General features: G+C 54.1%; 3 protein-coding genes across 5 annotated transcripts; all 3 read left to right on the forward strand.

The window, feature by feature from the left end:
• Positions 1-645: 645 nt before the first annotated feature.
• Positions 646-15,951, forward strand: Nlgn2 (neuroligin 2). 2 transcript variants are annotated; one of them, XM_004857413.3, is made up of 8 exons: positions 646-1,383; positions 3,807-4,500; positions 8,082-8,132; positions 10,175-10,324; positions 10,473-10,658; positions 10,772-10,964; positions 11,331-11,927; positions 13,037-15,951. In XM_004857413.3, exons 2-8 carry the CDS (start codon positions 4,047-4,049, stop codon positions 13,908-13,910), a joined length of 2,505 nt encoding a protein of 834 aa, XP_004857470.1. In that variant the 5' UTR covers positions 646-1,383; positions 3,807-4,046; the 3' UTR covers positions 13,911-15,951. The 2 variants fall into 2 exon arrangements, with proteins under 2 accessions (XP_004857470.1, XP_021093957.1); XM_021238298.2 differs by lacking the exon at positions 8,082-8,132 and having other exon boundaries at positions 829-1,383.
• Positions 15,952-16,120: 169 nt separating this feature from the next.
• On the forward strand, positions 16,121-19,530 carry Spem1 (spermatid maturation 1). The gene is made up of 3 exons (XM_004857414.3): positions 16,121-16,624; positions 16,724-16,781; positions 16,972-19,530. Exons 1-3 carry the CDS (start codon positions 16,481-16,483, stop codon positions 17,688-17,690), a joined length of 921 nt encoding a protein of 306 aa, XP_004857471.2. The 5' UTR covers positions 16,121-16,480; the 3' UTR covers positions 17,691-19,530.
• A 476-nt stretch (positions 19,531-20,006) lies between these two features.
• Spem2 (SPEM family member 2) lies at positions 20,007-22,173 on the forward strand. Of its 2 annotated transcripts, XM_004857415.3 has the most exons (3): positions 20,007-20,426; positions 20,590-20,647; positions 20,807-22,173. In XM_004857415.3, the coding sequence occupies exons 1-3, from the start codon at positions 20,289-20,291 to the stop codon at positions 22,084-22,086; spliced, it is 1,476 nt and encodes a 491-aa protein (XP_004857472.1). In that variant the 5' UTR covers positions 20,007-20,288; the 3' UTR covers positions 22,087-22,173. The 2 variants fall into 2 exon arrangements, with proteins under 2 accessions (XP_004857472.1, XP_004857473.1); XM_004857416.3 differs by lacking the exon at positions 20,590-20,647 and having other exon boundaries at positions 20,219-20,426; positions 20,807-22,172.
• The last annotated feature ends 61 nt before the right edge of the window (positions 22,174-22,234 follow it).

Below are 22,234 nucleotides of genomic sequence, written 5' to 3' on the forward strand. Positions count from 1 at the left end.
ATCCCCCAGGCGGATATTTGCGCCTTTGTAAAACCACTGCTCAGTGGCAAAGACGTCTGGCGGGTGGAGAAACTAGAACCAATTAGCAGCGAAAGAATGGAGCAGTGAGGGGCGGAGTTGGAGGCGGGACTAAAGGATTTGCGTCACAGATTGGCCCACTTTCCAAGTTGATCACCTCTTGGAACCCTCCCTGCCCGCACCTCTGGCTAATTTCCAATGATCCCGGTCCCCACGCAAAGTTCCTCCCCTTTCCCTACTGGCTCCTCCCATTCTGCTTCAAACCAGACCCACTCCCAAAAAGAGGCGTTCCCACAGATTCCAGACCCCACCCATCGCTGTTAAGCCCCCCCCAGTTCGCCACCGGCCTCCTCCTCCCTGTCTTTAGGCTCCGCCTTCTTCGTGTGATGCCGGCGTCCCTATAGTTCGGCTCCACTCCTCCTCCCTCTCTAGACCCCGAGAGCCCCAAGGGTGGGAGATCCGGGGGGACGTCTCCACCCTGCCCCGGCTGGCTATATCCTGTCCACTCCCACCCCCTTCTACTGTCTCCAATCCCCCCACACTCCGGAGGGCGGGCGGGAAGGCGGGTGCGAGCTAGGGGTGTGCGCCGCTCTCTCGGCAGGGGGCGGGGGAGGCGGCCGCGCGGTGACGCGCGGGGCTGCTGCGGCTGCTCCGCCGGCGGATCATCACTCTCGGGCTGGGATGGACGCGAGGCGGATGGGTCCCGGCGAGCGGAGCCAGGAGTCCGGGCCTCCTGGCTGCTGAGCCTCCCTCGAAGCCTCCCTTCACCCCCGTCTTCCCTCCTAGGAGCCGCGCCGACCTCTGCTTCGAGGGTTCGGGCACGGGTCCCGTCCTCCTCTGACTCCCCGGACCTCCCCCTCCCACCCGCCCTCGGGATCGACTAGATTCCTCCCCCTCCCTGAGGATTCCGGCTGGATCCCTGCCCCTGCACCGCGGATCCTGCGCTCCGGGGCCCTGAGCCCCTGGGGATTGCCGTGGACTCCTCCTTCAGCACCCGATCCCTTAGGATCTTCCGCCCGGACAGCTTTCTGGTCCCTCGAAGCCAGCCCACGGAGCCAGTGGATCTCCAGTCCAGTCTTGTCCCGTCGTCCCCTCCTTGCTTTGCCGTCCCCTTTGGGGGGTTCCCTGTTCTCAGGCTCCCCCAGACCCCATCCCCTAGCTCTCCTTTTCCCAGGGATCGACTGGATCCCGGCCCCGCCCCCCGGGGCTGGGGCGATCCCCCTCCCCCTCCCGGTGAGGCGCTGCAGGCGGGGGCTGGGCCTGCGGGGCCGCGGGGGCTCAGAGGCTGCCGCCCCCCTCCCGAAGCCCGTCGGCCCCCTACTCGGAGCCCTGGATGGAGGCACCACGGCCCCAGGGCTGAGCCAGGTAGGAGCTAAGCCAGGCTGGGTGGAGGGGTTTGTGTGGCGGTCCACTGGGGTCTCCCTCTCCCCGTCTTCTTCCCTGCGCCTGGTTTCCCCCAGCCTGCTCTGTCTGCGTGTCTCCGCCTAGGGATGCTCTCGCCGTGTCTCTGCGTCTTGGTCTCTTTGTCTCTGCCTCTCTCCAGTCCATGAATGATCCTTTGAATGGGCCCACAGACCCCGTGTGTTCCCATCTCCCCTTCCCCCTCCTTCTCCCCTTCCCGGCCAAGCCATTTTCCCCACTGCGGGAAGCAGGGGGGGGGGGGCTGCGGCCTGAGCCCCCGTCCCTCAACTCTACCGGCTGAGGGAGTCAGGCCTGGGCTGTAATGGAGACAGCAAGGCAAAAGGATGGAGAGAAGGACAGGGAGCAAGATGTGGCAGAGCTGAGATGAGGAGAAAATGGGGGAGATAGAGATATAGAAAGATGAGAGAGAGAGAGAGAGGGAAAGAGAGAGAGAGAAAGCACACTTGAGGGAGAAAATTGGGGAAGGTATTTGGAGGAGACAGATGAGAAACACCAAAGAGAGAGATATAAAAGAGAGAAATGAAAAAAGAGGGGTGAAAGACTGAAGGCAAGAGCTACAGCAAGCTGTAAGAGGGCAAGGAAAACTGCTCCAAGGGAGCGCTATGGAGGGGAGAGAGATGGGGGTGCTCCAGTGGGAGGGAAGACGAGAGAGAAGCTGCTTGGAGGGGAGGAGGCCAGGGGCCCAGGAATCCTAAAGAAGAGGGGGTGACTGAGGCAGACCATTTGGGGGGAGGGGAGGAGGCAGCAAGGCCACAGTTGCTGAGCCTAGCCTGGCATAGGAAGCGATCCTGGGGGAGCCAACTCCAAGCCCCCTCCAGTTGAGAGGGAACAGGAGCTTAAGAGGATCTGAAGAGGGGGAGGGTGCCAGGGTGTGAGTGGTAAGGATTCCTGTGTCCTCATCTCTGGAATAAATTGACACCTGCAGAGAGCCACCCGCAGGCTGGTGCCTGGCTCTGAAAACCCCAAGTCAGCAAACAGCTCTGGCTGCTGGTAGGGGGGTGGGGGGGCTTGCGGAAATGAACTGGGTGCCTGCCCCTTTGGTCTGATCTCTTTTCCTGCCTCTGCTGCTCTGAACACCCAGGCATCAGAGCAGCAATGGTAGGGGGCTGGCAAGGGGAAGGGGAGGTGAATGGTTGGGATGGGATGGGATGGGATGGGATGGGATTGGATAAGATGGGATGAGAGCTGAGGTTTGCCACCAGGACATAGGTCAAAATGCCCTGCAAAGAAGAGGTGTCTGGAGTACAAGGCTGTTCAAGACTATGGGAGAGGGCTTATTTGGTACTTCCTCAAGCCACCTCAGCATCCCTTCTCCTCAGCCAGAGGCCTGGTCACTAGGGGTAGGCTCTGATTGGCTAACAAGGGGGCAAGAAGCAGATCTTTTAGGGTTCTCCATGCCCCTAGATTACCCTTCTCAACATATATTCTTCCTCTATTATATGGTTGGAGGAAACTCTAGCATTCTGACTCACACCTTTGCCCTCCCCCTTAGGCCCTCAATGGACCCTTCAAGCAAACTAGCCCCTTCCCCTCTTCTTCCACCCAACCCCTCCAGGGTTAAAGCTGCAGCCCGTTGCCGAGGTAACATTGTGGGGCAGCATCCCGTCGCCCAGCAACCGGCTGCAGGATTATGAATCTGTCCCCGGATTTGCCCCTCCAGCATCCTCTCCCTACTCTAGCCCCTACCTCCAGGCATCCCAACTTCTGAGAGAAGAGATGGCAGTGCCTAGGGATTTATGTGCCTGGGGCCACATAAGTCCTTAGGGAATGGTATCTTGAAGGAGAAAGAAGGTGCTGGGCTTGTACAGTCCCAAGAAAGGCCCTAGTCTGGCCTGGGGAAGGGGTTCAGTGCCATGAAATTAACAGCTCAGGAGTAATTAACACGTATAAACAAACCCGCCACTTCCTGCTAATTAATGACTTGGTATTTTTATTTTCTCTTCCTTGTCTATCTCATTCCCTCCCAGGGAGGTGGGCATTGAGACTCCTGAGTCCCTGGGGAGAGCCTGCCTGGGAGGGATGAAGAGGCTGCAAAGGCACTTGCTGGGACTGGGGAACTGAACCTCTCTCATCTCTGACTTTATCCTGAACTTTTACATTTGCCCCTGCCCCAGCCTGGGTCCCTACTGAGGGGAGGTGGGATGCTGGGGTGAGGAAGAAAGTACCAGGAGGCCTGTGGGTGGAAGAAGGGGGGCAACTTGTTCTGAAATCCAAGTCACTAACCACTTGTCTCTTCTGTTTCCCCACTCCTTTCTGTCTACCCCATCCAACATCCCTTCCCTTCTTTCACCTCTCCTCTCTATTTTTGTCTGTCTGTCTGTCTGTCTGTATCTTGTACCCTGTCCCTTCTGCTCTGCCTCCTGCAGGTCGGACCTGCCTTCACCTTCTCCCACCTTCTTCCCCTTCCCCACCCCTTGCCCCCTCCATGGAGAGGAACAGACTCCTCTGTCCGGTGTAACCCAGGTCCCTCCCCATACCCCTCCTCCCTCATTTCCCCTGCCCCCTCCTGCCCCCTGGGGCGAGGGGGCCTCCCTCCCTCTCCCCCCCTTCTCTCTCTCTCCGAGGGGGGGGGTCCCGGGGAGGGAGGGGGGGGTCCCCTGATCAGCATGTGGCTCCTGGTGCTGTGTCTGGTGGGGCTGGCGGGGGCTCAACGGGGGGGAGGGGGTCCCGGCAGCGGCCCTGGCAGCCCGGGCCTGGGCCTCAGCAGCCTCGGGGAGGAACGCTTCCCAGTGGTGAACACGGCCTACGGGCGAGTGCGCGGTGTGCGCCGCGAGCTCAACAACGAGATCCTGGGCCCAGTCGTGCAGTTCTTGGGCGTGCCCTACGCCACGCCACCCCTGGGCGCCCGCCGATTCCAGCCGCCTGAGGCACCCGCCTCCTGGCCCGGCGTGCGCAACGCCACCACCCTGCCGCCCGCCTGCCCGCAGAACTTGCACGGGGCGCTGCCGGCCATCATGCTGCCTGTGTGGTTCACCGACAACTTGGAGGCGGCTGCCACCTACGTGCAGAACCAGAGCGAGGACTGTCTGTACCTCAACCTCTACGTGCCCACCGAGGACGGTAAGGGCGTGGGCACAAGGCCTGGCACCCCATGGACACAGCCCACAAACACACACCCTGACCCTCAGGTACCTGACCAGCTCCTGGCCCCTGAGCTGGGCCTTGGTGGGGACAGTGAGCAGCAATATGTTCTTGTAGCCTCTGCACACCCCGTGAGAAGGTAAGGGCGCCTGCCAGGCCTCCCAGGAGCATTCCACACATGGCCACCCCAGAAGCTCTTCATGCCCTAGAGAGCCACGGTAAGGGTAGCAGTCACTTAGCCTAGACTCACCCACCTTGTCTCCAGTGAGGCACACAGCCATCTAATCTCAGTGTGGCTGCTGGAGGGTTCAGGTGATAGAACTAGCACCTGCTTAGAGACCCACTCCAGCCTTGTACCACCTCCCACATCTAGGGCTGGACATGGTATACTCATTTCAGCTACCTCAAGGACAACATAGGTTCTTCATCTCTCTCCACCAGGCCAGCCTGGGCTGACTTACATCTATCATGTGACACCCAGAGCCCCTCACTTGAGCTGAGGGCCCTTGGCTGTGGTCCTCTTGCCCGTCTCTTCTGGGAAATTTCTGTCTCCTATACAGAAATCCTTCTACATCCCTGAGGGATCAGAGAAGCTTCTTGCCAAGGGCCCCTCCACTCACTGCACAGCCCACCCATCCATCTCCATCAGAATGTCTTCCCTTGGGCCCAAGCTACTGTTAATGAACTCCTATCTGCTACAGGCCTGCTGGTAGGCCCAGCACACATCCCTGGACAGTTCTGCCAACCTTCCACACACCAAGATGAATCAGAACACCTTCTACCTCTCTACAACAGAGGACAATTGCAGATTCCAGCCACACTAACAGAACATCCCGTGCAAACAGCCCCACATTACCCTTCTGATGCCCCATCTTACTACTCTAAAACATGCCAACACCTCCACAAAGCCCACCCTCTGCTGTGCCTCCCCAGACCCTGTTTCTGTTTCTTTTCTTTTCTTTTCTTTTTTGGTACTGGTGATCAAACTCGGGAACTTGCGCTTATAAGGTAGGCGCCAGAACCACTGAGCTAAATCCCTGGCCCCCCAGACCCTGTTTCAAATAACCTTGTACCCAGGAATCCTTAATGTGTCCTTATACCCCGAGCCTCCCCACAAAATGTATTCAAGAGGCACAATAGTCAGAGTCTCAACCATTCAACTTACAAATCATGCTCCCAGTCATCCAGTGCACTGACCACATGCCCCAATACCCCATATATCACAATTCCCAACACCTTCACAGAACATACACATGTAACTTTTCCCTGAATTGTGAGCCCCATCACCCATACAGCGCCATGCTCCTTGGTACCAGCCACACTGGCCCATGCTAGCTAGTATCTCTAGATATAGATCATGTGCCCTGATAACACCCACACATAGACCTTATACTCCATGACTCTTCATTTGGACTGTGCTCCAACAGGCTACTCACACCACTGTGCCCAACACCCTCAACTCATCTCACATGTTGTCTACCTAAAGATGATGTGAACCCTTCTCACAGATCAAGTACTCATAACACCTTGCATCCCGCACCAGAATCTTCCCATGCTAACCACAGAACAGCTTATGCACTCAACCCATCCATGTACATCCCAACACCTCCCATATGGACCCTGTGTCCCTCGTTTCAAGTGTGTACCCCAACCTCTTAATTACTCCTCCTCATAAAACCCTGCCTTCTAACAACCCAAACAGTCCACAGAAATATCATCCACACCAATCCCATCTAAATTTATAAGCACCCTGATCCCCCACAGACCATTTACTTGAGCACACTCCACATATCTTCAACTCTCCACACAAGAAACGGACACTTCACATTCCTCTGCCCTCTAATGGACCACCTACCCATCAACCTGTGGGTCTCTCACCCCAGTACCTCCACAGACTGTCCATCTCATCTCAACACCCCCCACTTTCTGACCTTCCACACCTACACTTTCACATAGGCTGTCCACTCCATATCTTGTTCATGGAGGCTTTCTCAAATGCCCCATATGAAGTACCCATCACTTCCTACCACTGGACCGTTCTACCCAACACCTCCACACAAATTGTCTGCCCCTACCCCCACACCACCTATGCCCACACTTTCTGTATTTTTAACCATTGTTTATTACAGACCTGCTTGAGGCCTGACATATTCAGGTGATTTCACTGAATCTTCACACTGGCTCTAACAGGAAGAGGTTGACTCAGGTGCACTTGAACGCACACACACACACACACACACACACACACACACCTACCTACTTCATATTTGCATGCATGTGTGCATGCCCTGCTGACTTCATTCCCATTCACACTCTCTCACAAAGAGTCCCATTCCCAATGAGTTCCCTTGGGGCCAACATTGCCTGTAAGGAGAAGTCTTCCAGATCTAGCCTGGGCCTTGCAAACCCATCCCTCCCAAGACATTGAGAAGAAACCAGCCATACTGGGAACCCCCTGAGGCTTTTGAGTTCCAGCTTTACCCTGACCAATCCCCTAATCAGTGAAGCCTGAAGACTATCTCTGGGTTTAGTCCTGGCCCTTTTCCTGGCACTGGGCCCACTTTATGCTTCCCAGCACCTCCCACCCCAGCACCTTATGTGTCAGGCTGGGTCAGGAAACTGTGTATCCTGTTCCCTGTTTCCAGACTGAACCCTCCAAGTGGAGAAGAGGGCTTTTTGACAGTGGAGCAGGGGCTGGGGGGTGGGGCTGGTGGCAAGTTCACAATTTGGGGGGAGGAGAGGAGGCCTGGGTAAGGGACAAGGTTAATGGGAGTGTGGAGGGATGAGTTGGAGTGGAGGGCAAGACCTGATGACCCCTTTCCCTGCTTCGCCCACACTGGAGAGATGGGGTGAGAAGCCAGGCCTATAAATGCAGACGGAAGAGAAATGCTGGCGGGTGAGGCTGGGAAGGTGGGCGGGTAGCCCTAGGTGACCTCCCCATAGCCCTCCAGTGGGGAGCAGAGGGCTTCTGGAAGCGTGAGCTTCAGGTGAGCTGCCCCCAAACCCCTTCTGCCCTCTCCTCTCCTGAGTGGTTCAGAGGGAAGCAGAGTCCTTTCTGCACTGCCTTTCCTCTCTATAGTCTGGGTGCAGGAGACAGCACTTGGCTGGTCCCAAAGGGGGCCTCTGTGAGAGGGGGCCTGGGTGGCAGCCAGCCTTGGTCTCCTGGGCTTCCCCTTCCCTCCCACCACCCCTCTAACACTGTTTCATTTCCAGCAATTAGCAAACACACCAACAAACCAAATCCTTTCCCACCAAGTCAGTATGTCTTAAGACAGGCCTCAGCCCACTCAGGCACCCCGCCCCCTCAAAACCCACCTTTTCTTTGGGGCATGACTTTTTCCGGGGAGGGGAACAAAATTGGGTAATAGAAACGTTTTTCTCTTTTCTTGGTTTCTTTTTCTTGCAAACGAATTTTGCTTTTTTTGGCTTATTTTTTCTGCCTCCCCCCACCCTCCCCTTTTCTGCTTTCTCTCCTCCCCTCCCCATCCACCACCTCTCCCAACCCCCATCTTTCCCCACAAAATTGTCCTTTTTTCTCTGTTTTGTGTTCCCGGTCTTAGGTCCGCTCACAAAAAAACGTGACGAGGCGACGCTCAATCCGCCAGACACAGGTAGATTTAAAAATCCCGCTGCTGCATGTGATTGCTTATAAGAGAACGTTCATGGCCCTGCCCCTAACTAAATGTCCCCACAGCCCTCAAGGCCCCTCAGTCATTCTCCCAACTAAAAAAAAAAAATGAAAATGAAAAAGAAAAGAAAAGAAAAATTTTTAATAATTGGAAAAATGAATTATGAAAACTTCAAATGAAATTTGAACAATGTTGGACCCACTAGAAAACCTGCAAGAAAAGCTAATCATGGTGAAAATAAAGTGGAAAAAGAAAAGAAATTGGAATGTCAGAAAAAAAAACCCCAAAATTGGATAAAATGTTTATAGTTTGAAAGAAATTTGGACTGTCTTGAAACTTGTGAAATGTACCATTCAAGAAAGCAACTTTAATTTGGAGCAAAACAACATTTAAAAAAAATTATAAAGTTGGCAAATTGATGACACAATTGAAACATCAGAAATCTGCTACAATTTCCAATAGCCTATGAGACACAGAAAATGCAAACATTTGAAGTGAATCAAAGAATTTGGAAACTTTTGAAAACAAAGCCCAATGTCTTGACATTTCACCACAAAATTTTGAAAAAAAAAATACAAAGAATTTTTTCTTTTTTTCTTTTTTTCCAAAATGGAGTTTTTTGTTTTTTCTTTTCTTGTTGAATCTGCCCCAAGAGCTTCTTGCTTTTTGGTTGTTGTTTTTTCTTTCTTTCTTTCTTCTTTCTTGATCCTGTTTTTTGTTGTTGGTTTTGAATTCTTGTTGCCCCAGACCCTCTTCCTGCTCCTTCCCTTTCTGAATCCCCTCACCCCACACTGAGAGGGGGTGGGGGGAGAATGGAGAAGAACCAAAGACATCTAGATGGGATCTAGGAGGGAAGGAAATTCCAGCCTGAAGCTGATGGCAAGTCTGGAAGGAAGGGAAGAACAGGATTTGGGGAGGACACAGAGGGTGCTGCCCATCTGGGAACTCTGGTGAGGAAGTCAGGAGGCTGCAGTGAAGGCCTGAGGCAGAAAGCTGGCTGGGAGGAGTCCAGGGGAACAACTGAAGGCTGACCTGGCCAAAGGAAGTTTACAGTGTTGAGGAGCTGACCAAGGTGCTGGGGACCAGCTGTAGGGTGCCCAGGCCTGGGTCCTGTTTGCTGAGCACCTAGGCAAGCTTGGGGGGGCAAAGAGGAGGGCCTATGGGCTAAGGATTATCCCAAACTGGCACTCTGACTGAATCGTGGGAGAGCTGCAGGGTACGGTAGTATAATTTTGGGGACTCTGGCAAGCCCTCTGTCTCCTACCCTCTAGGAATTTATCACTGTAGTCCCATCTGGAGTCTTGAGGGCCTACTACATGTGATAATGACTAAAGAATTCTTTTGGGGTTCTGGCAAGGCAGGAGTCCAGGGCTCAGGCCAGTTTGTGGGTGTTCAAGAGTCAGAGTTGCACCCGGCTTCATTAGGCAGGCTCTTTCCCACCCTGCCTCCTCCTGCCACAGTAATTAGGCTGGGGGTTGCCATGGTAACTGGAGAGGTGACCTAGAAAGGAATTAGGGCGGGGAGGAGACCAAGCCCCCAGGGACCCTAAGGCCTCGCACCCCCTCACCCACAGACCAGGGTGCCATGTGGAGCAGAAGCCCAAGGCCTGAGTGTGAGGAAATGCCAGGACTCTCCCAGCACCACCAGCCCTAGTTCTAGCCTTATTGTGCTTGTCCAGGAGCAGGAAGGAGATTCACTGTGTGTGGGGAGGGGTCCCTGGACCCAGCAGATGCTCTGAGGAGGGCTTCCTCCCACCCCGGCCACCACTGGGCTTCCTGGAAGGTCTGCCCTGCATTTGGAGATGTGCTTGGGGATAAGCTGGCCTGCAGTGGCAAGGGACCTTCCTCCAGGGATAGCTGTGGGGGAGGAAGGGGAATCCGGTCTTGCCCCCCAGGGATGGGAGTGACAAGTCCTCTGAGCACCAGGCTGGTCCTCAGCAGGCCTGGGAGCTGATGGTGCTACTTCTACTCTGACTGTGTCCTTGTCCCCAATCTCCTGGCCTACCTGCTGCCCCTTCCGCGCAGATATCCGGGACTCTGGAAAGAAGCCTGTGATGCTGTTTCTACATGGTGGCTCCTACATGGAAGGCACAGGGAACATGTTTGATGGCTCAGTCCTGGCTGCCTATGGCAACGTCATCGTAGCCACACTCAACTACCGTCTTGGGGTGCTCGGTGAGGGTGGGCAGCCTACTCTGGGGGGTGGAGTTTGGGAGGCAGGCCTGGTGGGCAGGGCTCCTCTAAACTCAGCAGAATGGCTTCTGGGCTGCACCAAGTTGCCCAGAAAGGGCACCTCCAGGAAGCCCCTTTCTTCTATCTCCAGGTTTTCTCAGCACTGGGGATCAGGCTGCAAAAGGAAACTATGGGCTCCTGGACCAGATCCAGGCCCTACGCTGGCTCAGTGAAAACATTGGCCACTTTGGGGGTGACCCCGAGCGCATCACCATCTTTGGGTCTGGGGCAGGAGCCTCCTGTGTCAATCTGCTGATCCTCTCCCACCATTCGGAAGGTACCAGTGGCCTCCCCAGCCTGCCCTTCCCTTCTCACAGCCCTCACCCTACCAGGTCACCCTTCTTTTTGCTGATACTCATAGCCCAGCCTGAGATATGCCTCTTCTACCAGGACTTTTCCAGAAAGCCATTGCCCAGAGTGGCACTGCCATTTCCAGCTGGTCTGTCAACTACCAGCCGCTCAAGTACACGCGGCTGCTGGCAGCCAAGGTGGGCTGTGACCGAGAGGACAGTGCTGAAGCTGTGGAGTGTCTTCGCCGCAAGTCTTCCCGGGAACTGGTGGACCAGGATGTACAGCCTGCCCGGTATGGGGGTGGGAGAGGGCCAGGGCCAGGCCTTCACTCTTCTTGCTGGTTCTAAAGAGTTTGAGCTGAGCGGTGCCTGCAGGCATCCCACTGGGCAAGGAGAGGTAGCTTCAGGCCCCACTAGTGACCTCTTTGCAGCCTTCCATCAGTGAAGGTGGTCAAATAGAACAAGTGAGCTCCGAGTGCCACAAAATGCTTCAGGATGATTTTGGGGGCGGTCAAGTGCCCTGAAGGACTCTAGGAGGTCTTCAGGTAGAGGGGAATGGGTCTTTCTGGCCAAGGGAGATACCTGCAGGTGGGCTTAGTGGGGCAGGAATGGAGAGGAGGCCAGTGAGCCGGTAATGAGACCCTGCCTCTTCTCCCCAGCTATCACATTGCCTTTGGGCCCGTGGTGGATGGTGATGTAGTTCCTGATGACCCTGAGATCCTCATGCAGCAAGGAGAATTCCTCAACTATGACATGCTTATTGGAGTCAACCAGGGAGAGGGCCTCAAGTTTGTAGAGGACTCTGCAGAAAGTGAGGATGGTGTGTCTGCCAGCGCCTTTGACTTCACTGTCTCCAACTTCGTGGACAACTTGTATGGGTACCCAGATGGCAAGGATGTGCTGCGGGAGACCATCAAGTTCATGTACACAGACTGGGCTGATCGTGACAATGGTGAGATGCGGCGGAAGACTCTGCTGGCGCTCTTTACAGATCACCAGTGGGTGGCCCCAGCTGTGGCCACCGCCAAGCTGCATGCCGATTACCAGTCCCCTGTCTACTTTTATACCTTCTACCATCACTGCCAGGCTGAGGGCCGGCCAGAGTGGGCAGATGCAGCACATGGGGATGAGCTGCCCTATGTCTTTGGTGTGCCCATGGTGGGTGCCACTGATCTCTTCCCCTGCAACTTCTCTAAGAATGACGTCATGCTCAGCGCAGTGGTCATGACCTACTGGACCAACTTCGCCAAGACTGGGTGAGGGCCAGAGGGACTGGTGGGGCTGGGGGGCACCCCTGAAGGCCAGGACACCCTCACCATCTTCAACTGATCCTCTCTCCTTCTCTCCCTCTATCATTTGGTCATCATTCCTATGGGAAGATACTCACTTTTCTTCTCTTGCTCAAGTGAGACTGACTCAGACACTAGTGAACATCTCTGTACCCAGCACTGAGCTAAGGGTTGGAGATTCAGGAGAGTTAGAAGTCTCTGTCCTTCCTGGGGGTGGGCTCACTCTGGCTTTGGCTCGGCGTCTGTTTCTCCTTCCTCCCTTGCCTCCATCCTCCACCAGTATTCTGCTCCTATCTGACTACTGTGGTGTGTGTATGTAAAGATTTGTCTTTCTCTCTGTCTGTATCTCTGTCTGCTAAGATCCACTGACATCTCCCCCTTTCCCTCTTTGATCTGTTTACTTTTTGCTGTCTCTGGCTGCTGGCTGCTTTTGCCCTGGATGTCTCTGTCTCTAGCTGACTCTCATGTCTTGGTTCCTCCATTTCTGTCTATCTCAGTCTCAGCTTCTGCCTCTTAGTGGCTATTTTTTATCTAGCTCTGTTCCTTTGTCCTCATCTCCAGCTGTCTCTGGCAATCTGTCTTCACCTCTTTTTGTCTCATTGGCCCTGACTCTGGCAATTTTCTTTTTTCTTTTTAATTTTTTCTGGCAATTTCTTTGTCTCTTCATATCCATGTCTATCTCTCTGTCCCTACCACTTTTTCTCTGGCTTTATTTGCTGGGGTTTTTTTGGTTTTTTTTTTTCTGTACAGGGAATGGAACTCAGGACATCATGCTTGCCAGGCAGGTACTGCACCGCTGAACTACATCCCCAGCTCTTTTTTTTGAGGCAGGGTCTCACTTTGTAGTTCAGGCTGGCCTCGAACTCACTAAGTAGCCCAGACTGGCCTTGAACTTGCAGCAATCCTCCTGCCTCAGCCTTCAGAATGCTGGGATTACGTACCGGCATGCACTACCATGCCCAGCTGTCTTTGCTGTCTTGTCTCTACACCTCTGTTTTTTCCTTACCCTCTGCCACTCCACCCTCCTTTGGAGCCTTGCCTCATTATTCCTTTCCTTTGCCCTCCTATGCCCACAGTGACCCTAACCAGCCGGTGCCCCAGGACACCAAGTTCATCCACACCAAGCCAAATCGCTTTGAAGAGGTGGTGTGGAGCAAGTTCAACAGCAAGGAGAAGCAGTACCTGCACATTGGCTTGAAGCCACGTGTGCGTGACAACTACCGTGCCAACAAGGTTGCCTTCTGGCTGGAGCTTGTGCCCCACCTGCACAACCTGCACACCGAGCTCTTCACCACCACCACACGGCTGCCTCCCTATGCCACGCGCTGGCCACCTCGCCCTCCCCCTGGTGCCCCAGGCACTCGCCGGCCTCTGCCACCTGCCACCCTGCCGCCTGAGCCCGAGCTTGATCCAGGGCCACCAAGGACCTACGACCGCTTCCCAGGGGACTCACGAGACTACTCCACGGAGCTAAGTGTCACCGTGGCCGTGGGTGCCTCCCTCCTTTTTCTCAACATCCTGGCCTTTGCTGCCCTCTACTACAAGCGGGACCGGCGGCAGGAGCTGCGGTGCAGGCGGCTTAGCCCACCTGGAGGCTCAGGCTCTGGTGTCCCTGGTGGGGGCCCTCTGCTTCCTGCCACTGGCCGCGAGCTGCCCCCAGAGGAGGAGCTGGTATCATTGCAGCTGAAGCGGGGTGGTGGTGTCGGGGCGGACCCTGCTGAGGCCCTGCGCCCTGCATGCCCGCCCGACTACACCCTGGCCCTGCGCCGGGCACCAGACGATGTGCCTCTCTTAGCCCCCGGGGCCCTGACCCTGCTGCCCAGTGGCCTGGGGCCACCCCCTCCCCCACCACCTCCTTCTCTCCATCCCTTTGGGCCCTTCCCCCCTCCTCCCACTGCTACCAGCCACAACAACACGCTACCCCATCCCCACTCCACCACTCGGGTATAGGGGGCGGCTTGGGGAGGCCCTCCTCCCCAGCCTTCCCCAGCCCTGGTCACTCCAAAGGAAGGGAGGAGGACTTGGCAATGGGCTTTTCTCCTGTGGAGTTGTCACATCATCGAGCAACACTAAGGTGGACATGGGATTCCTCACTGGGATGTGTTTTTCCCATGCAAAGAGGCCCATTCTTTTCTCTGGACCTGGGCCTTTGAACAACTAGGGGGGTGTTTTCTGCCTTCCTTTGGGACACCAGTCTTCGGTGTGTGGAAATGTGGAAGTCTTTTCCCACGTGGAGGCGTGCTTTCCTCATGAGGGGGTGTTTTCCCATGTGCAGGGTGAGGTTTTTTTTGCCGCCCTGGACACATGTTGGCCCCCTCAAATAATTTCTGCGGGGATTTGTACCCCAGAATCCTGTTCCCTTATCCTTCTCCCCCCCCCCCATCTCCTGGAGACCCTGGAAGTGATGTGTTCACGTACAGTGACCCTTGGCCACCAGACAACCCAAGGTGGTGCCTGGGGAACAGCAAGGAAATCACAGGCCCCCACCCCTGCTTCCCCCTCCACCCCAGCAAAGCATGTTTCTCCCCCATGGCACAAGTCAGATGAAGCACGTTCTCCCAGGGAGGCTCTCACCTTCCACAGATGACAGACACAGATTTCCTGCCAGGGGGACGGGAAGAGATCAGTGCATCCCGGTGCTGCCTGGAAACTTATTTTCCCATGGTCCAGGACACATTTCTCTGAGTGGAAACATGTTCTTGCATGTGGATGTGTGTTTTCCCAGGCAGAGTGTCCCTCTGTCCCCAGCACTTCCCTGCATCCCCTGGCCTCAGGCCCGGCACTCAATTCCTCCTCACACAGCAGGTGGGAACAGATTTCAAATTGACAGAAGCTGAGGGGGATGTACAAACCTTGAGGGAGGCCTGGGGCCCTCCCTCCCGGAGAGATGCTGAGTCAGGGATGGAGGGATGTGGCAAATGCCACCCACAGAGGCCATGCATGTTTGACCAAAGCCCTCATGGGGCCTGAGGACAGCCTTTCCCTCAGTCCTCAGATCATTGCTCATCCGTGCCAAACTGGGTAGGTGGGTTTGAATGGGGTGGAAAGACTCAGAATGTGCCAAGGATCACCCAGTCCTAGGCCAGGACAGGGTAGATGGTGGGGCCAAGTGAGATACTGGGTAGGGAGACATGGCAGCTAAGCGGCCCCCATCTGTGTCTTGTCCTTGTGTCATCCTTTCCTCTCTGCCTCATTCTCCACCATCTCTGTCTCCCTCTTTTAAACTGTCCCCATCTCAGGGCCAGACCAACCTTATCCCCTCTCCTTTGACCTGCCCCACCTTCCCTGGCTGCCAGGGCTAAGGAAAGGATCAGTGGAAGGAGGAGGGGAGGGAACAGAGAAAGGTTTCTTGGGCAGGTTGGGGAAAGAATGAGGTCAGCTGTGCTAGGAGCAGATGGAGGAGGCCGTGGGGGACTGGGCTTGGGCAGACACCAGCAGGAAGAGTTTGAAAGGAAGTGTGTGAGGCCACTGCCCAGAGGTCCTTGGGTTTGGGCCTCTGGAGAAAAGAATGATATAAGGAAGGGTTTTGAGGGACACAAGTAGAGGGGGAGCAAATCCTCCTCTGTGTGGCTTTCTGTGGGATGCAAGTGCCAAATTAGGGGGTAGGTGCTGTCTTCCACTGATGTCCAGATCCAAAAACCCTGGTCTTGAGCCCCGGAACTTTGCCTCTTGACTGTCCCTTCTCCCACCTCCACCCATGGAAACATGGAAATGTTCCTTTTTTGGCCTTTTCCCCTGCCTGGTCTAGCTCCTCTTGGAACAGCCATGCCCTCCAAATGCTAGTGACCTGGGCCCTGAGCCCTATAGGCAGATGTCCCCAGAATAGGGGCATGGGAGGGGGCTGGGGGACCCCATGATTCAGCCACGGACTCCAATGCCCAGCCCCTCTTTCCGAACAATCCCACCCCCCCCAACCCTTTGCGGCTCTGTACACATTTTTAAACCTGGCAAAAGATGAAGAGAATATTGTAAATATAAAAGTTTAACTGTTGGTTGTGCCTGCTTAAGTTATGTTAGAATGTTGGGGGGCACCCTTGAAGTAAGAAGTGTTGGGGGATCTAAACCTCTAGCCCCCTTTTTTAGTGAACAGCTCTGAGGTCTGAGATGAAGGAGAAGTGGGTACTGGGGTAAGATTGCCATAGTAATGGGATTGGAGAGTTAAGATCAGGACCCCTGGGTGCCTGAGAGAAGAATCTGCTGCAGTTCTAGGAAGAGGGACAGGGACAGATGCCAAATAGGGCAGAGGGCCAGTGGGCTGGTCCAGGTGGCAAGCTGCAAGAAAGGCATGCAAGGTAAAGGGTTTGGCCCTGCAAGTCCTGCCAAGCCTGTACTCAGGGTGAAGAGTCAATCTCTGGTCTAGCAGTCTGAGGGTAGCCCTTGGCACATTGTGAGGGAGAGCTGCAGCATCATTGTGACCCACTCACTCACGCTCAGGAACCTCTGAGTCAGGTAGGTGGGCTGGTGGATGCTGGGCAGAGTAGGCTGGGGGTCTAAGGACCCTGGTGGCCCTAGAGACCACCATGGCCATGGCTGAGCATCCACAGCCTGGGTGGGCCTTGTATCACAGCCCCACCAACAACAACTGCCAGGACGTGGGCAATTCTATCCTACTGCTATTGGGTCTCATCATCTGCATTAACATTGGCATCAATATGGTGACCCTGGTCAGGGCAGGGTCAGGTGGGAGGGTGTTGGTGGGGTAGCTGGGGGCCAAGCATGATGGCAAGGACCTGCCTGGGGTCACCATGTCCTCCTATACCTAGCTCTGGAGCCGAGTCCGTGTCATCTTACACCGAATGTTCCATATCATCTGTGAGAAAGGTAAGCAGGGCTGAGCATTGGAGAGACAGAAACCAGGCATTCTAGTCCCAGCCCTAAGCTGGCCCCTTGCTGTTTTCCCCTCTCAGCATAGCAGTGGGTGCAGCTTCTCCAGCTTCTCTCCCCAAGGCTTCCTTCTTCCCATAGGATTCAGTCTACCCCCCACCCAGCTTCACCTCTCCCTGATCCACAGAAACTGCTAAGTCATCCTCACTTGGGAAACCAACCAAGCTGAAGAAGCAGAGCTCCCCTGCAGTCCATCTTCGATGCACTATGGACCCTGTGAAAATGACCATGACCCCTCTATCCACTCGTCATCATCGCCATCGAGCCTCTCCATTGTTCTGTGCCTACCACCCACTAGCTTGGACCCCTGATACTGAGGATGAAAAGCCCCCAAATTGGAACCCAACAATCTGTACCCACCACTGGAAAGGCCCCAAAGACTGGGGAGGTTTCCAACACACACCAGAGACCTGGGATTCCTGGACTCAGGACACTCTGGAGCTACCTCCCCATACTATCTGCTTCCAGCAAACTGTAGAGAAAAAGCCACTCAAAACAGAGATCCAGTCCGAGCAGAGCCTAGAGGCCTATGTATATCCGGTAAACCCCTCACCTCCTTGTGGGGAGGCTGTGAACCACAAGAACACTAGGGCAGGGGAAGAGGCTGAGGCCACACAGAGTCACCCTGCCCCACCACCCTTCCTGGGCCCAGCAATCATCCCTGAAATCCCCCGGCGACGGTCCTCGGGCCGTACAGTGTATGATGCCCGAGATGTGAGACGGCGGCTTCAGGAACTGACCCAGGAGGTGGAGGCCTTGTCCCACTGCTACCCCTTTGTGTCTGGATCCAGCACTGCTGAGGGGACAGGCAAGGACTGGGTGTATCATTCTGTGGCAGGGAGGTGACAGGGGAAAAAATAAAAAGGAGAGAGGAGGTAATTCATGGTGGTGTGTGGGGGTGGGAGGCAGGGCCCACACTGCACCCACAAGCCCTGGTTGCTAAGGGAATGATCTCTTTGGCAACAGGACCTAAAGAGTCCTGGGAACCTTCATCAAACTGTTACCCGCACAGGCCCTGTCCTTGGCTTTCTTGATTCCAAGTTTTCTACCTCCCTCCTCTGTTTTTTGCATACTGCCTCCAAATCTGGCCCCAGATCTTCAAACACTTTTGCATTATAGGAGAGAATTCTACCCCCATGACCCTAGCTCCTCACAAGTCTGGTCCTTGCCAGACCCCAAGGGGAATCATGGTTCCCTCTTACATCCTTTGGGTGGAGGAGGAAAGGGTCTCTAGTCCCTACAGTCAAGACCTAAAGCTCCTGCACCCTTATGCAAGCTTGAAGCAGAAGGTGAAATATTGGGAACACTCTTAAGAGTTGCTTCACCATAACATCACATCTCTCTGTGACCTTGTTCCTATCCATGTCACAAAGCAGAGGCAGGTTCAAAAAGGCCAAGTGATTCGATCCCCGGTACCAAAAAAACCCCAAAAAACAAAAAAGGCCAAGTGACTTGCTCATGGTCATAGATACAAGGGACCTAGTTCATGGTCCCCAATGTTTCATCCCTCTGCTCCTGCAGGTAGATATATTCCCACTACCACCAAGTCAGACTAGCCTACCAGCATCTCTAACCTGCTTCAGTTTACCAGTGATTTCATCAGAATATTCCATCCCTAGGCAACAAAGGAACTTGAGCCCTACTCTACTCCTAGAGATTGCACATGCATGTGCAAACATAGGGCTTGGGAATAAGGAGTCATGTGAGTGAGGCCAGGCTAAAGGAGCTGGACCTTACCTTCCATACGAGACAGATTCCAGGAATGTGAGCAGACTTCTGTGAATCACCCTACTTCTCTGTTCATTTACATTCAACTAATGTTATTAATCATTTTAACTGATTCCATTCAGTGGGTACATATTGAGTTTCTACTATGTGCTTGAAGGCTTGATGGCAAATACTTATTGCCCATTCCTGCATTTCTGAGTAGTTTACTGTGTGAACAAATTACTTGCCATCCTCAGAGTGCCACTTTCACAGATTCCAGTGACAAATCTAGTTTCCATGGAAGATTCCTTTTGTCATATCAACAAGTACATCTATTTTGCTGGGTGTGGCAGTACACACCTATAATCCTGCTACTCAGGAGGCTGAGGCAAGAAGATCGCCACAAGTTTGAAGCCAGTCTGGGCTACATGTTGAGACTCTCTTCTCTCAAGATAAATCAAAACAAATTACATCTATTTTATGCTTTGTTAATTTCATGTGGTTTTCTTAAGATGGCCCCTGCCAGTTTTTCAACTTGAAGTAGCTGTGAGTCAGTGAAAGGATAGTTGGTTTGGAAGGAGGGAAACCATAGCTGGGATTGGTCTCTAGCAGGGGCAGGAATCTCAGCAAGGCGGAGCCCATCAGCTGAAGCAAAGCAGCCAATTGGCTCAAGCACCTCCAGTGCCTAGGGCTGCAATCCTTGGTTTAGAAGGGTTGGGGAAAGATAAGTGTTAGAGGAATAATGACAGGGAAATCATCAGGACAGGGAGGAATTGGTATAGCAGAATGATTGCAGAGGAAACTCTTGCTGTCACCCATCATCACCTTAGCTCCTATCCCCAAACTAGGCATGGGATGGGGTACACCAACAGGCTACATAGTTTGCCATAATGACTCAAAAGAGCAATGACAAGCCAGGTGTGGTGGTACTTGCCTGTAATTCCAGAACTCTGGGAGGTTGAGGCAGGAAGATTGGAAATTCAAGCCCAGCCTGGGCAATTTAGCAACTTAGTGAGAACCTGTCTCAAAAAAGGGGGGCTGGAGCTGGGTGTGGTGGCACATACCTGTAATACCACCACTCAGAAGGCTGAGGTTGCTATGAATTCAAGGTCAGCTTGGTCTAGTGAGTTCAAGGCCAACCTGAACTACATACAGGTCCTGTCTCAAAAACACAAAAATGCAGGAGAATGGTATATGTCTGGAGATGTAGCTCTGTGTGAAGGCCCTGGGTTCAGTCCTTGGTACTTTAAAAAAAAGAAAGAGGGGCCGGGGATTTAGCTCAGTGGTTCTGCTGCCTACCTCACAAGTGCAAGGTCCTGAGTTAAATCCCTGAAACCAAAAAAAGAAAGAAAGAAAGAAAAAAAGAAAGAGAGAGAGAGAAATTAAATGGAGGAAATCCTTTATGCATGATTCAAACTTTGTGAAGACTGTCTCATGACTAAGGCTGCAATATTTTCAGATCAGGAACCAGGTGTGGGGTTAAGCAAGCCTCACAGAGAGGAAGAGACTGAACTCTGGGATATCTGGAGACTGGTTTCCATCATGTGGGAGAGGCAAGGGTAGAGATGGCTATGAAAAGGGCAAGTAGAGTAGATAAGAGATCTGTCACCTCTATATTGTGACTAATTTGACTCATTATGACCTTGCTCCCTGCCCAGTTAGTTGGTGCCTCCAGGTATGGCATGAGTACAGAGTGGGTTGGGTTAGGGGGGTCCCAGGCGGGCCCAGGACCCCCCCATGGAAAACCAGCTTTGGCATGACACCCTGGGGTTCTGCAGTCAATACCAAGAAAGACCCCAGGATGCTGAGGACATCTTATTCTTGCTGCTGGGCCTCATCATTCTTGTCAACATTAGCATCAACATGGCAACTGTGGTCAGTAATGGTTGTGGACCACCCTTAGGTGTGAAGAGGGATGAGAGGGGGAGCTAGCTGCAACTTGTACCTCCACTTGAAAGAACAGTCTTGACTGGGGCAGGGTGGGTGGTATTGGGGCTGGGAACCTGGCCTTCACTCCCCTCCCTCCCACCATCCCCAGATGTGGAATGGGCTCCAGAATGCCTTAGACAAGATGATCTATTGGATTAACCAGAAAAGTAAGTATGGCAGCTAGAATATAGGGCCTACCACCATCACCACCACCCCTAACCCCCATCACCACCCCCACCCCTGTGGTCCTAGAAACCTATTCCAGTATTCCCAGACTGAACTCTTCTGCCAATAGCCTTGACCTCATGGACTTTTGCCTCCCCCAGATGAAGTCCAGGCTAGTGAATGTTCCTCCAAATATCCTCCAGCCAAGGCCCAGGATGTCCACGTTCACTGCATCCTGGACCCTGTACAAGCGAAGATGGCCCGACCCACACGCTACTCCTCTTCCTCCTCCCACTATCTTCTCAACGGCCACAGTCGCCGCCGCTGTCGCCGCCGCTTCCACCACCACTACCGCCAGCAAAAGCCACAGAACCACAAACAATTCCCCAAGGGCTGCCCAATCTTTCATAACCAACCTTATGGCTACAAGACATCACAGCCACAGCCCGTGCCCTTTTTTGATCTAGAAGACCGTGACCCCTATCTGGAGGAGTTAGAAGACCCGTCTTCCCCAATTCTCAAGTACCCACATCGGTGCAAGGGTGGGGTCTATCAGCAAATGGATGTACCCTCCATTGTGGGGTTGTGGGGCCACCAAGGTAGAAATTTGGCCAGCTTACCACCACCCTCTCTCTACTCGTCACCTGAGCTGCGTCGCTTGCCCAAGCGTGTAGAGGCCAAATCAGAACTGAGGCTGCAGTCCTATGGGCCCCAAGGCTCACAATCCCGAATTTACAACAATGTGGAGGCCAAGCAGTGTACCCCTTCTCCACTGCCTACCCGTCGGCTGCTTCCTAACTCCTCCTCAGTCCCTGGGGGGCAGAGCCCTTACTCTTCAAGGGGCCATGTACTTTGTGACACCTGGAATCAGCACCAGCGTGGTGTGGAGAGCTCTGAGCACCCACCTTCCTCGATGTCCCAAAATCCCCGGCCAGAGGCTCAGGCTTACCAGGAGCACTGCTCCCCACAGTCCCAGGGATGCAGTCTCCTCGGCCATGCTCACACCCAGCCCAGCTGTAGCCCACATCCATTCGTGGAACACTTAGGTTTTAGCTCCCGGGATGCCCATGAGATACGGTGCCGGGTGGCTGACTGGGCTGAGGCTTTGCCAGCTCAGCATCCTTTGACCACCTCCACTTCCCTCACGGTGTTGGGCGAAGCCTCGTACCAACGAGCCCCAGCTGCCAGCTCAGCCTTGCTTCCTCCCTCCTCCCAGCCCCTGCCTGAAGTTGACCCGGCTGTTGATCCCACCCCACCCTCAATCACCTTTGCCCCACTCAGAAGGAATCCAGGGGACAATGCCAGCTACCAGGTGTATGACAGCCTGGAGCTGAAGCGGCAGGTGCAGGAGAGCAGAATAAGGGCCAACTCATTGCCACAAGCTTCCACCTCAACCTCCATGCCTTCTCTACACAGGAACCAGACTGGGAAATGTAACTGACTAGCAAGTGAAAGTGGGTGGTAGGACAGGGTATGGAGAAAGGAATAAAGAGAAATGGAGGCCAGGAAATATTGTGGTAGTCTTTGGTTTGGAAACATTTCCCCAGGCCTTCTTCAAGCCTGGAGCCCTGCCATTGATTTCCTGAAAA

This window comes from Heterocephalus glaber, unplaced genomic scaffold (assembly GCF_053883595.1).
Source record: "Heterocephalus glaber isolate CG9 unplaced genomic scaffold, H.glaber_assembly_v1.0 deba00001564, whole genome shotgun sequence".
Classification (NCBI taxonomy): Eukaryota; Metazoa; Chordata; class Mammalia; order Rodentia; family Bathyergidae; genus Heterocephalus; species Heterocephalus glaber.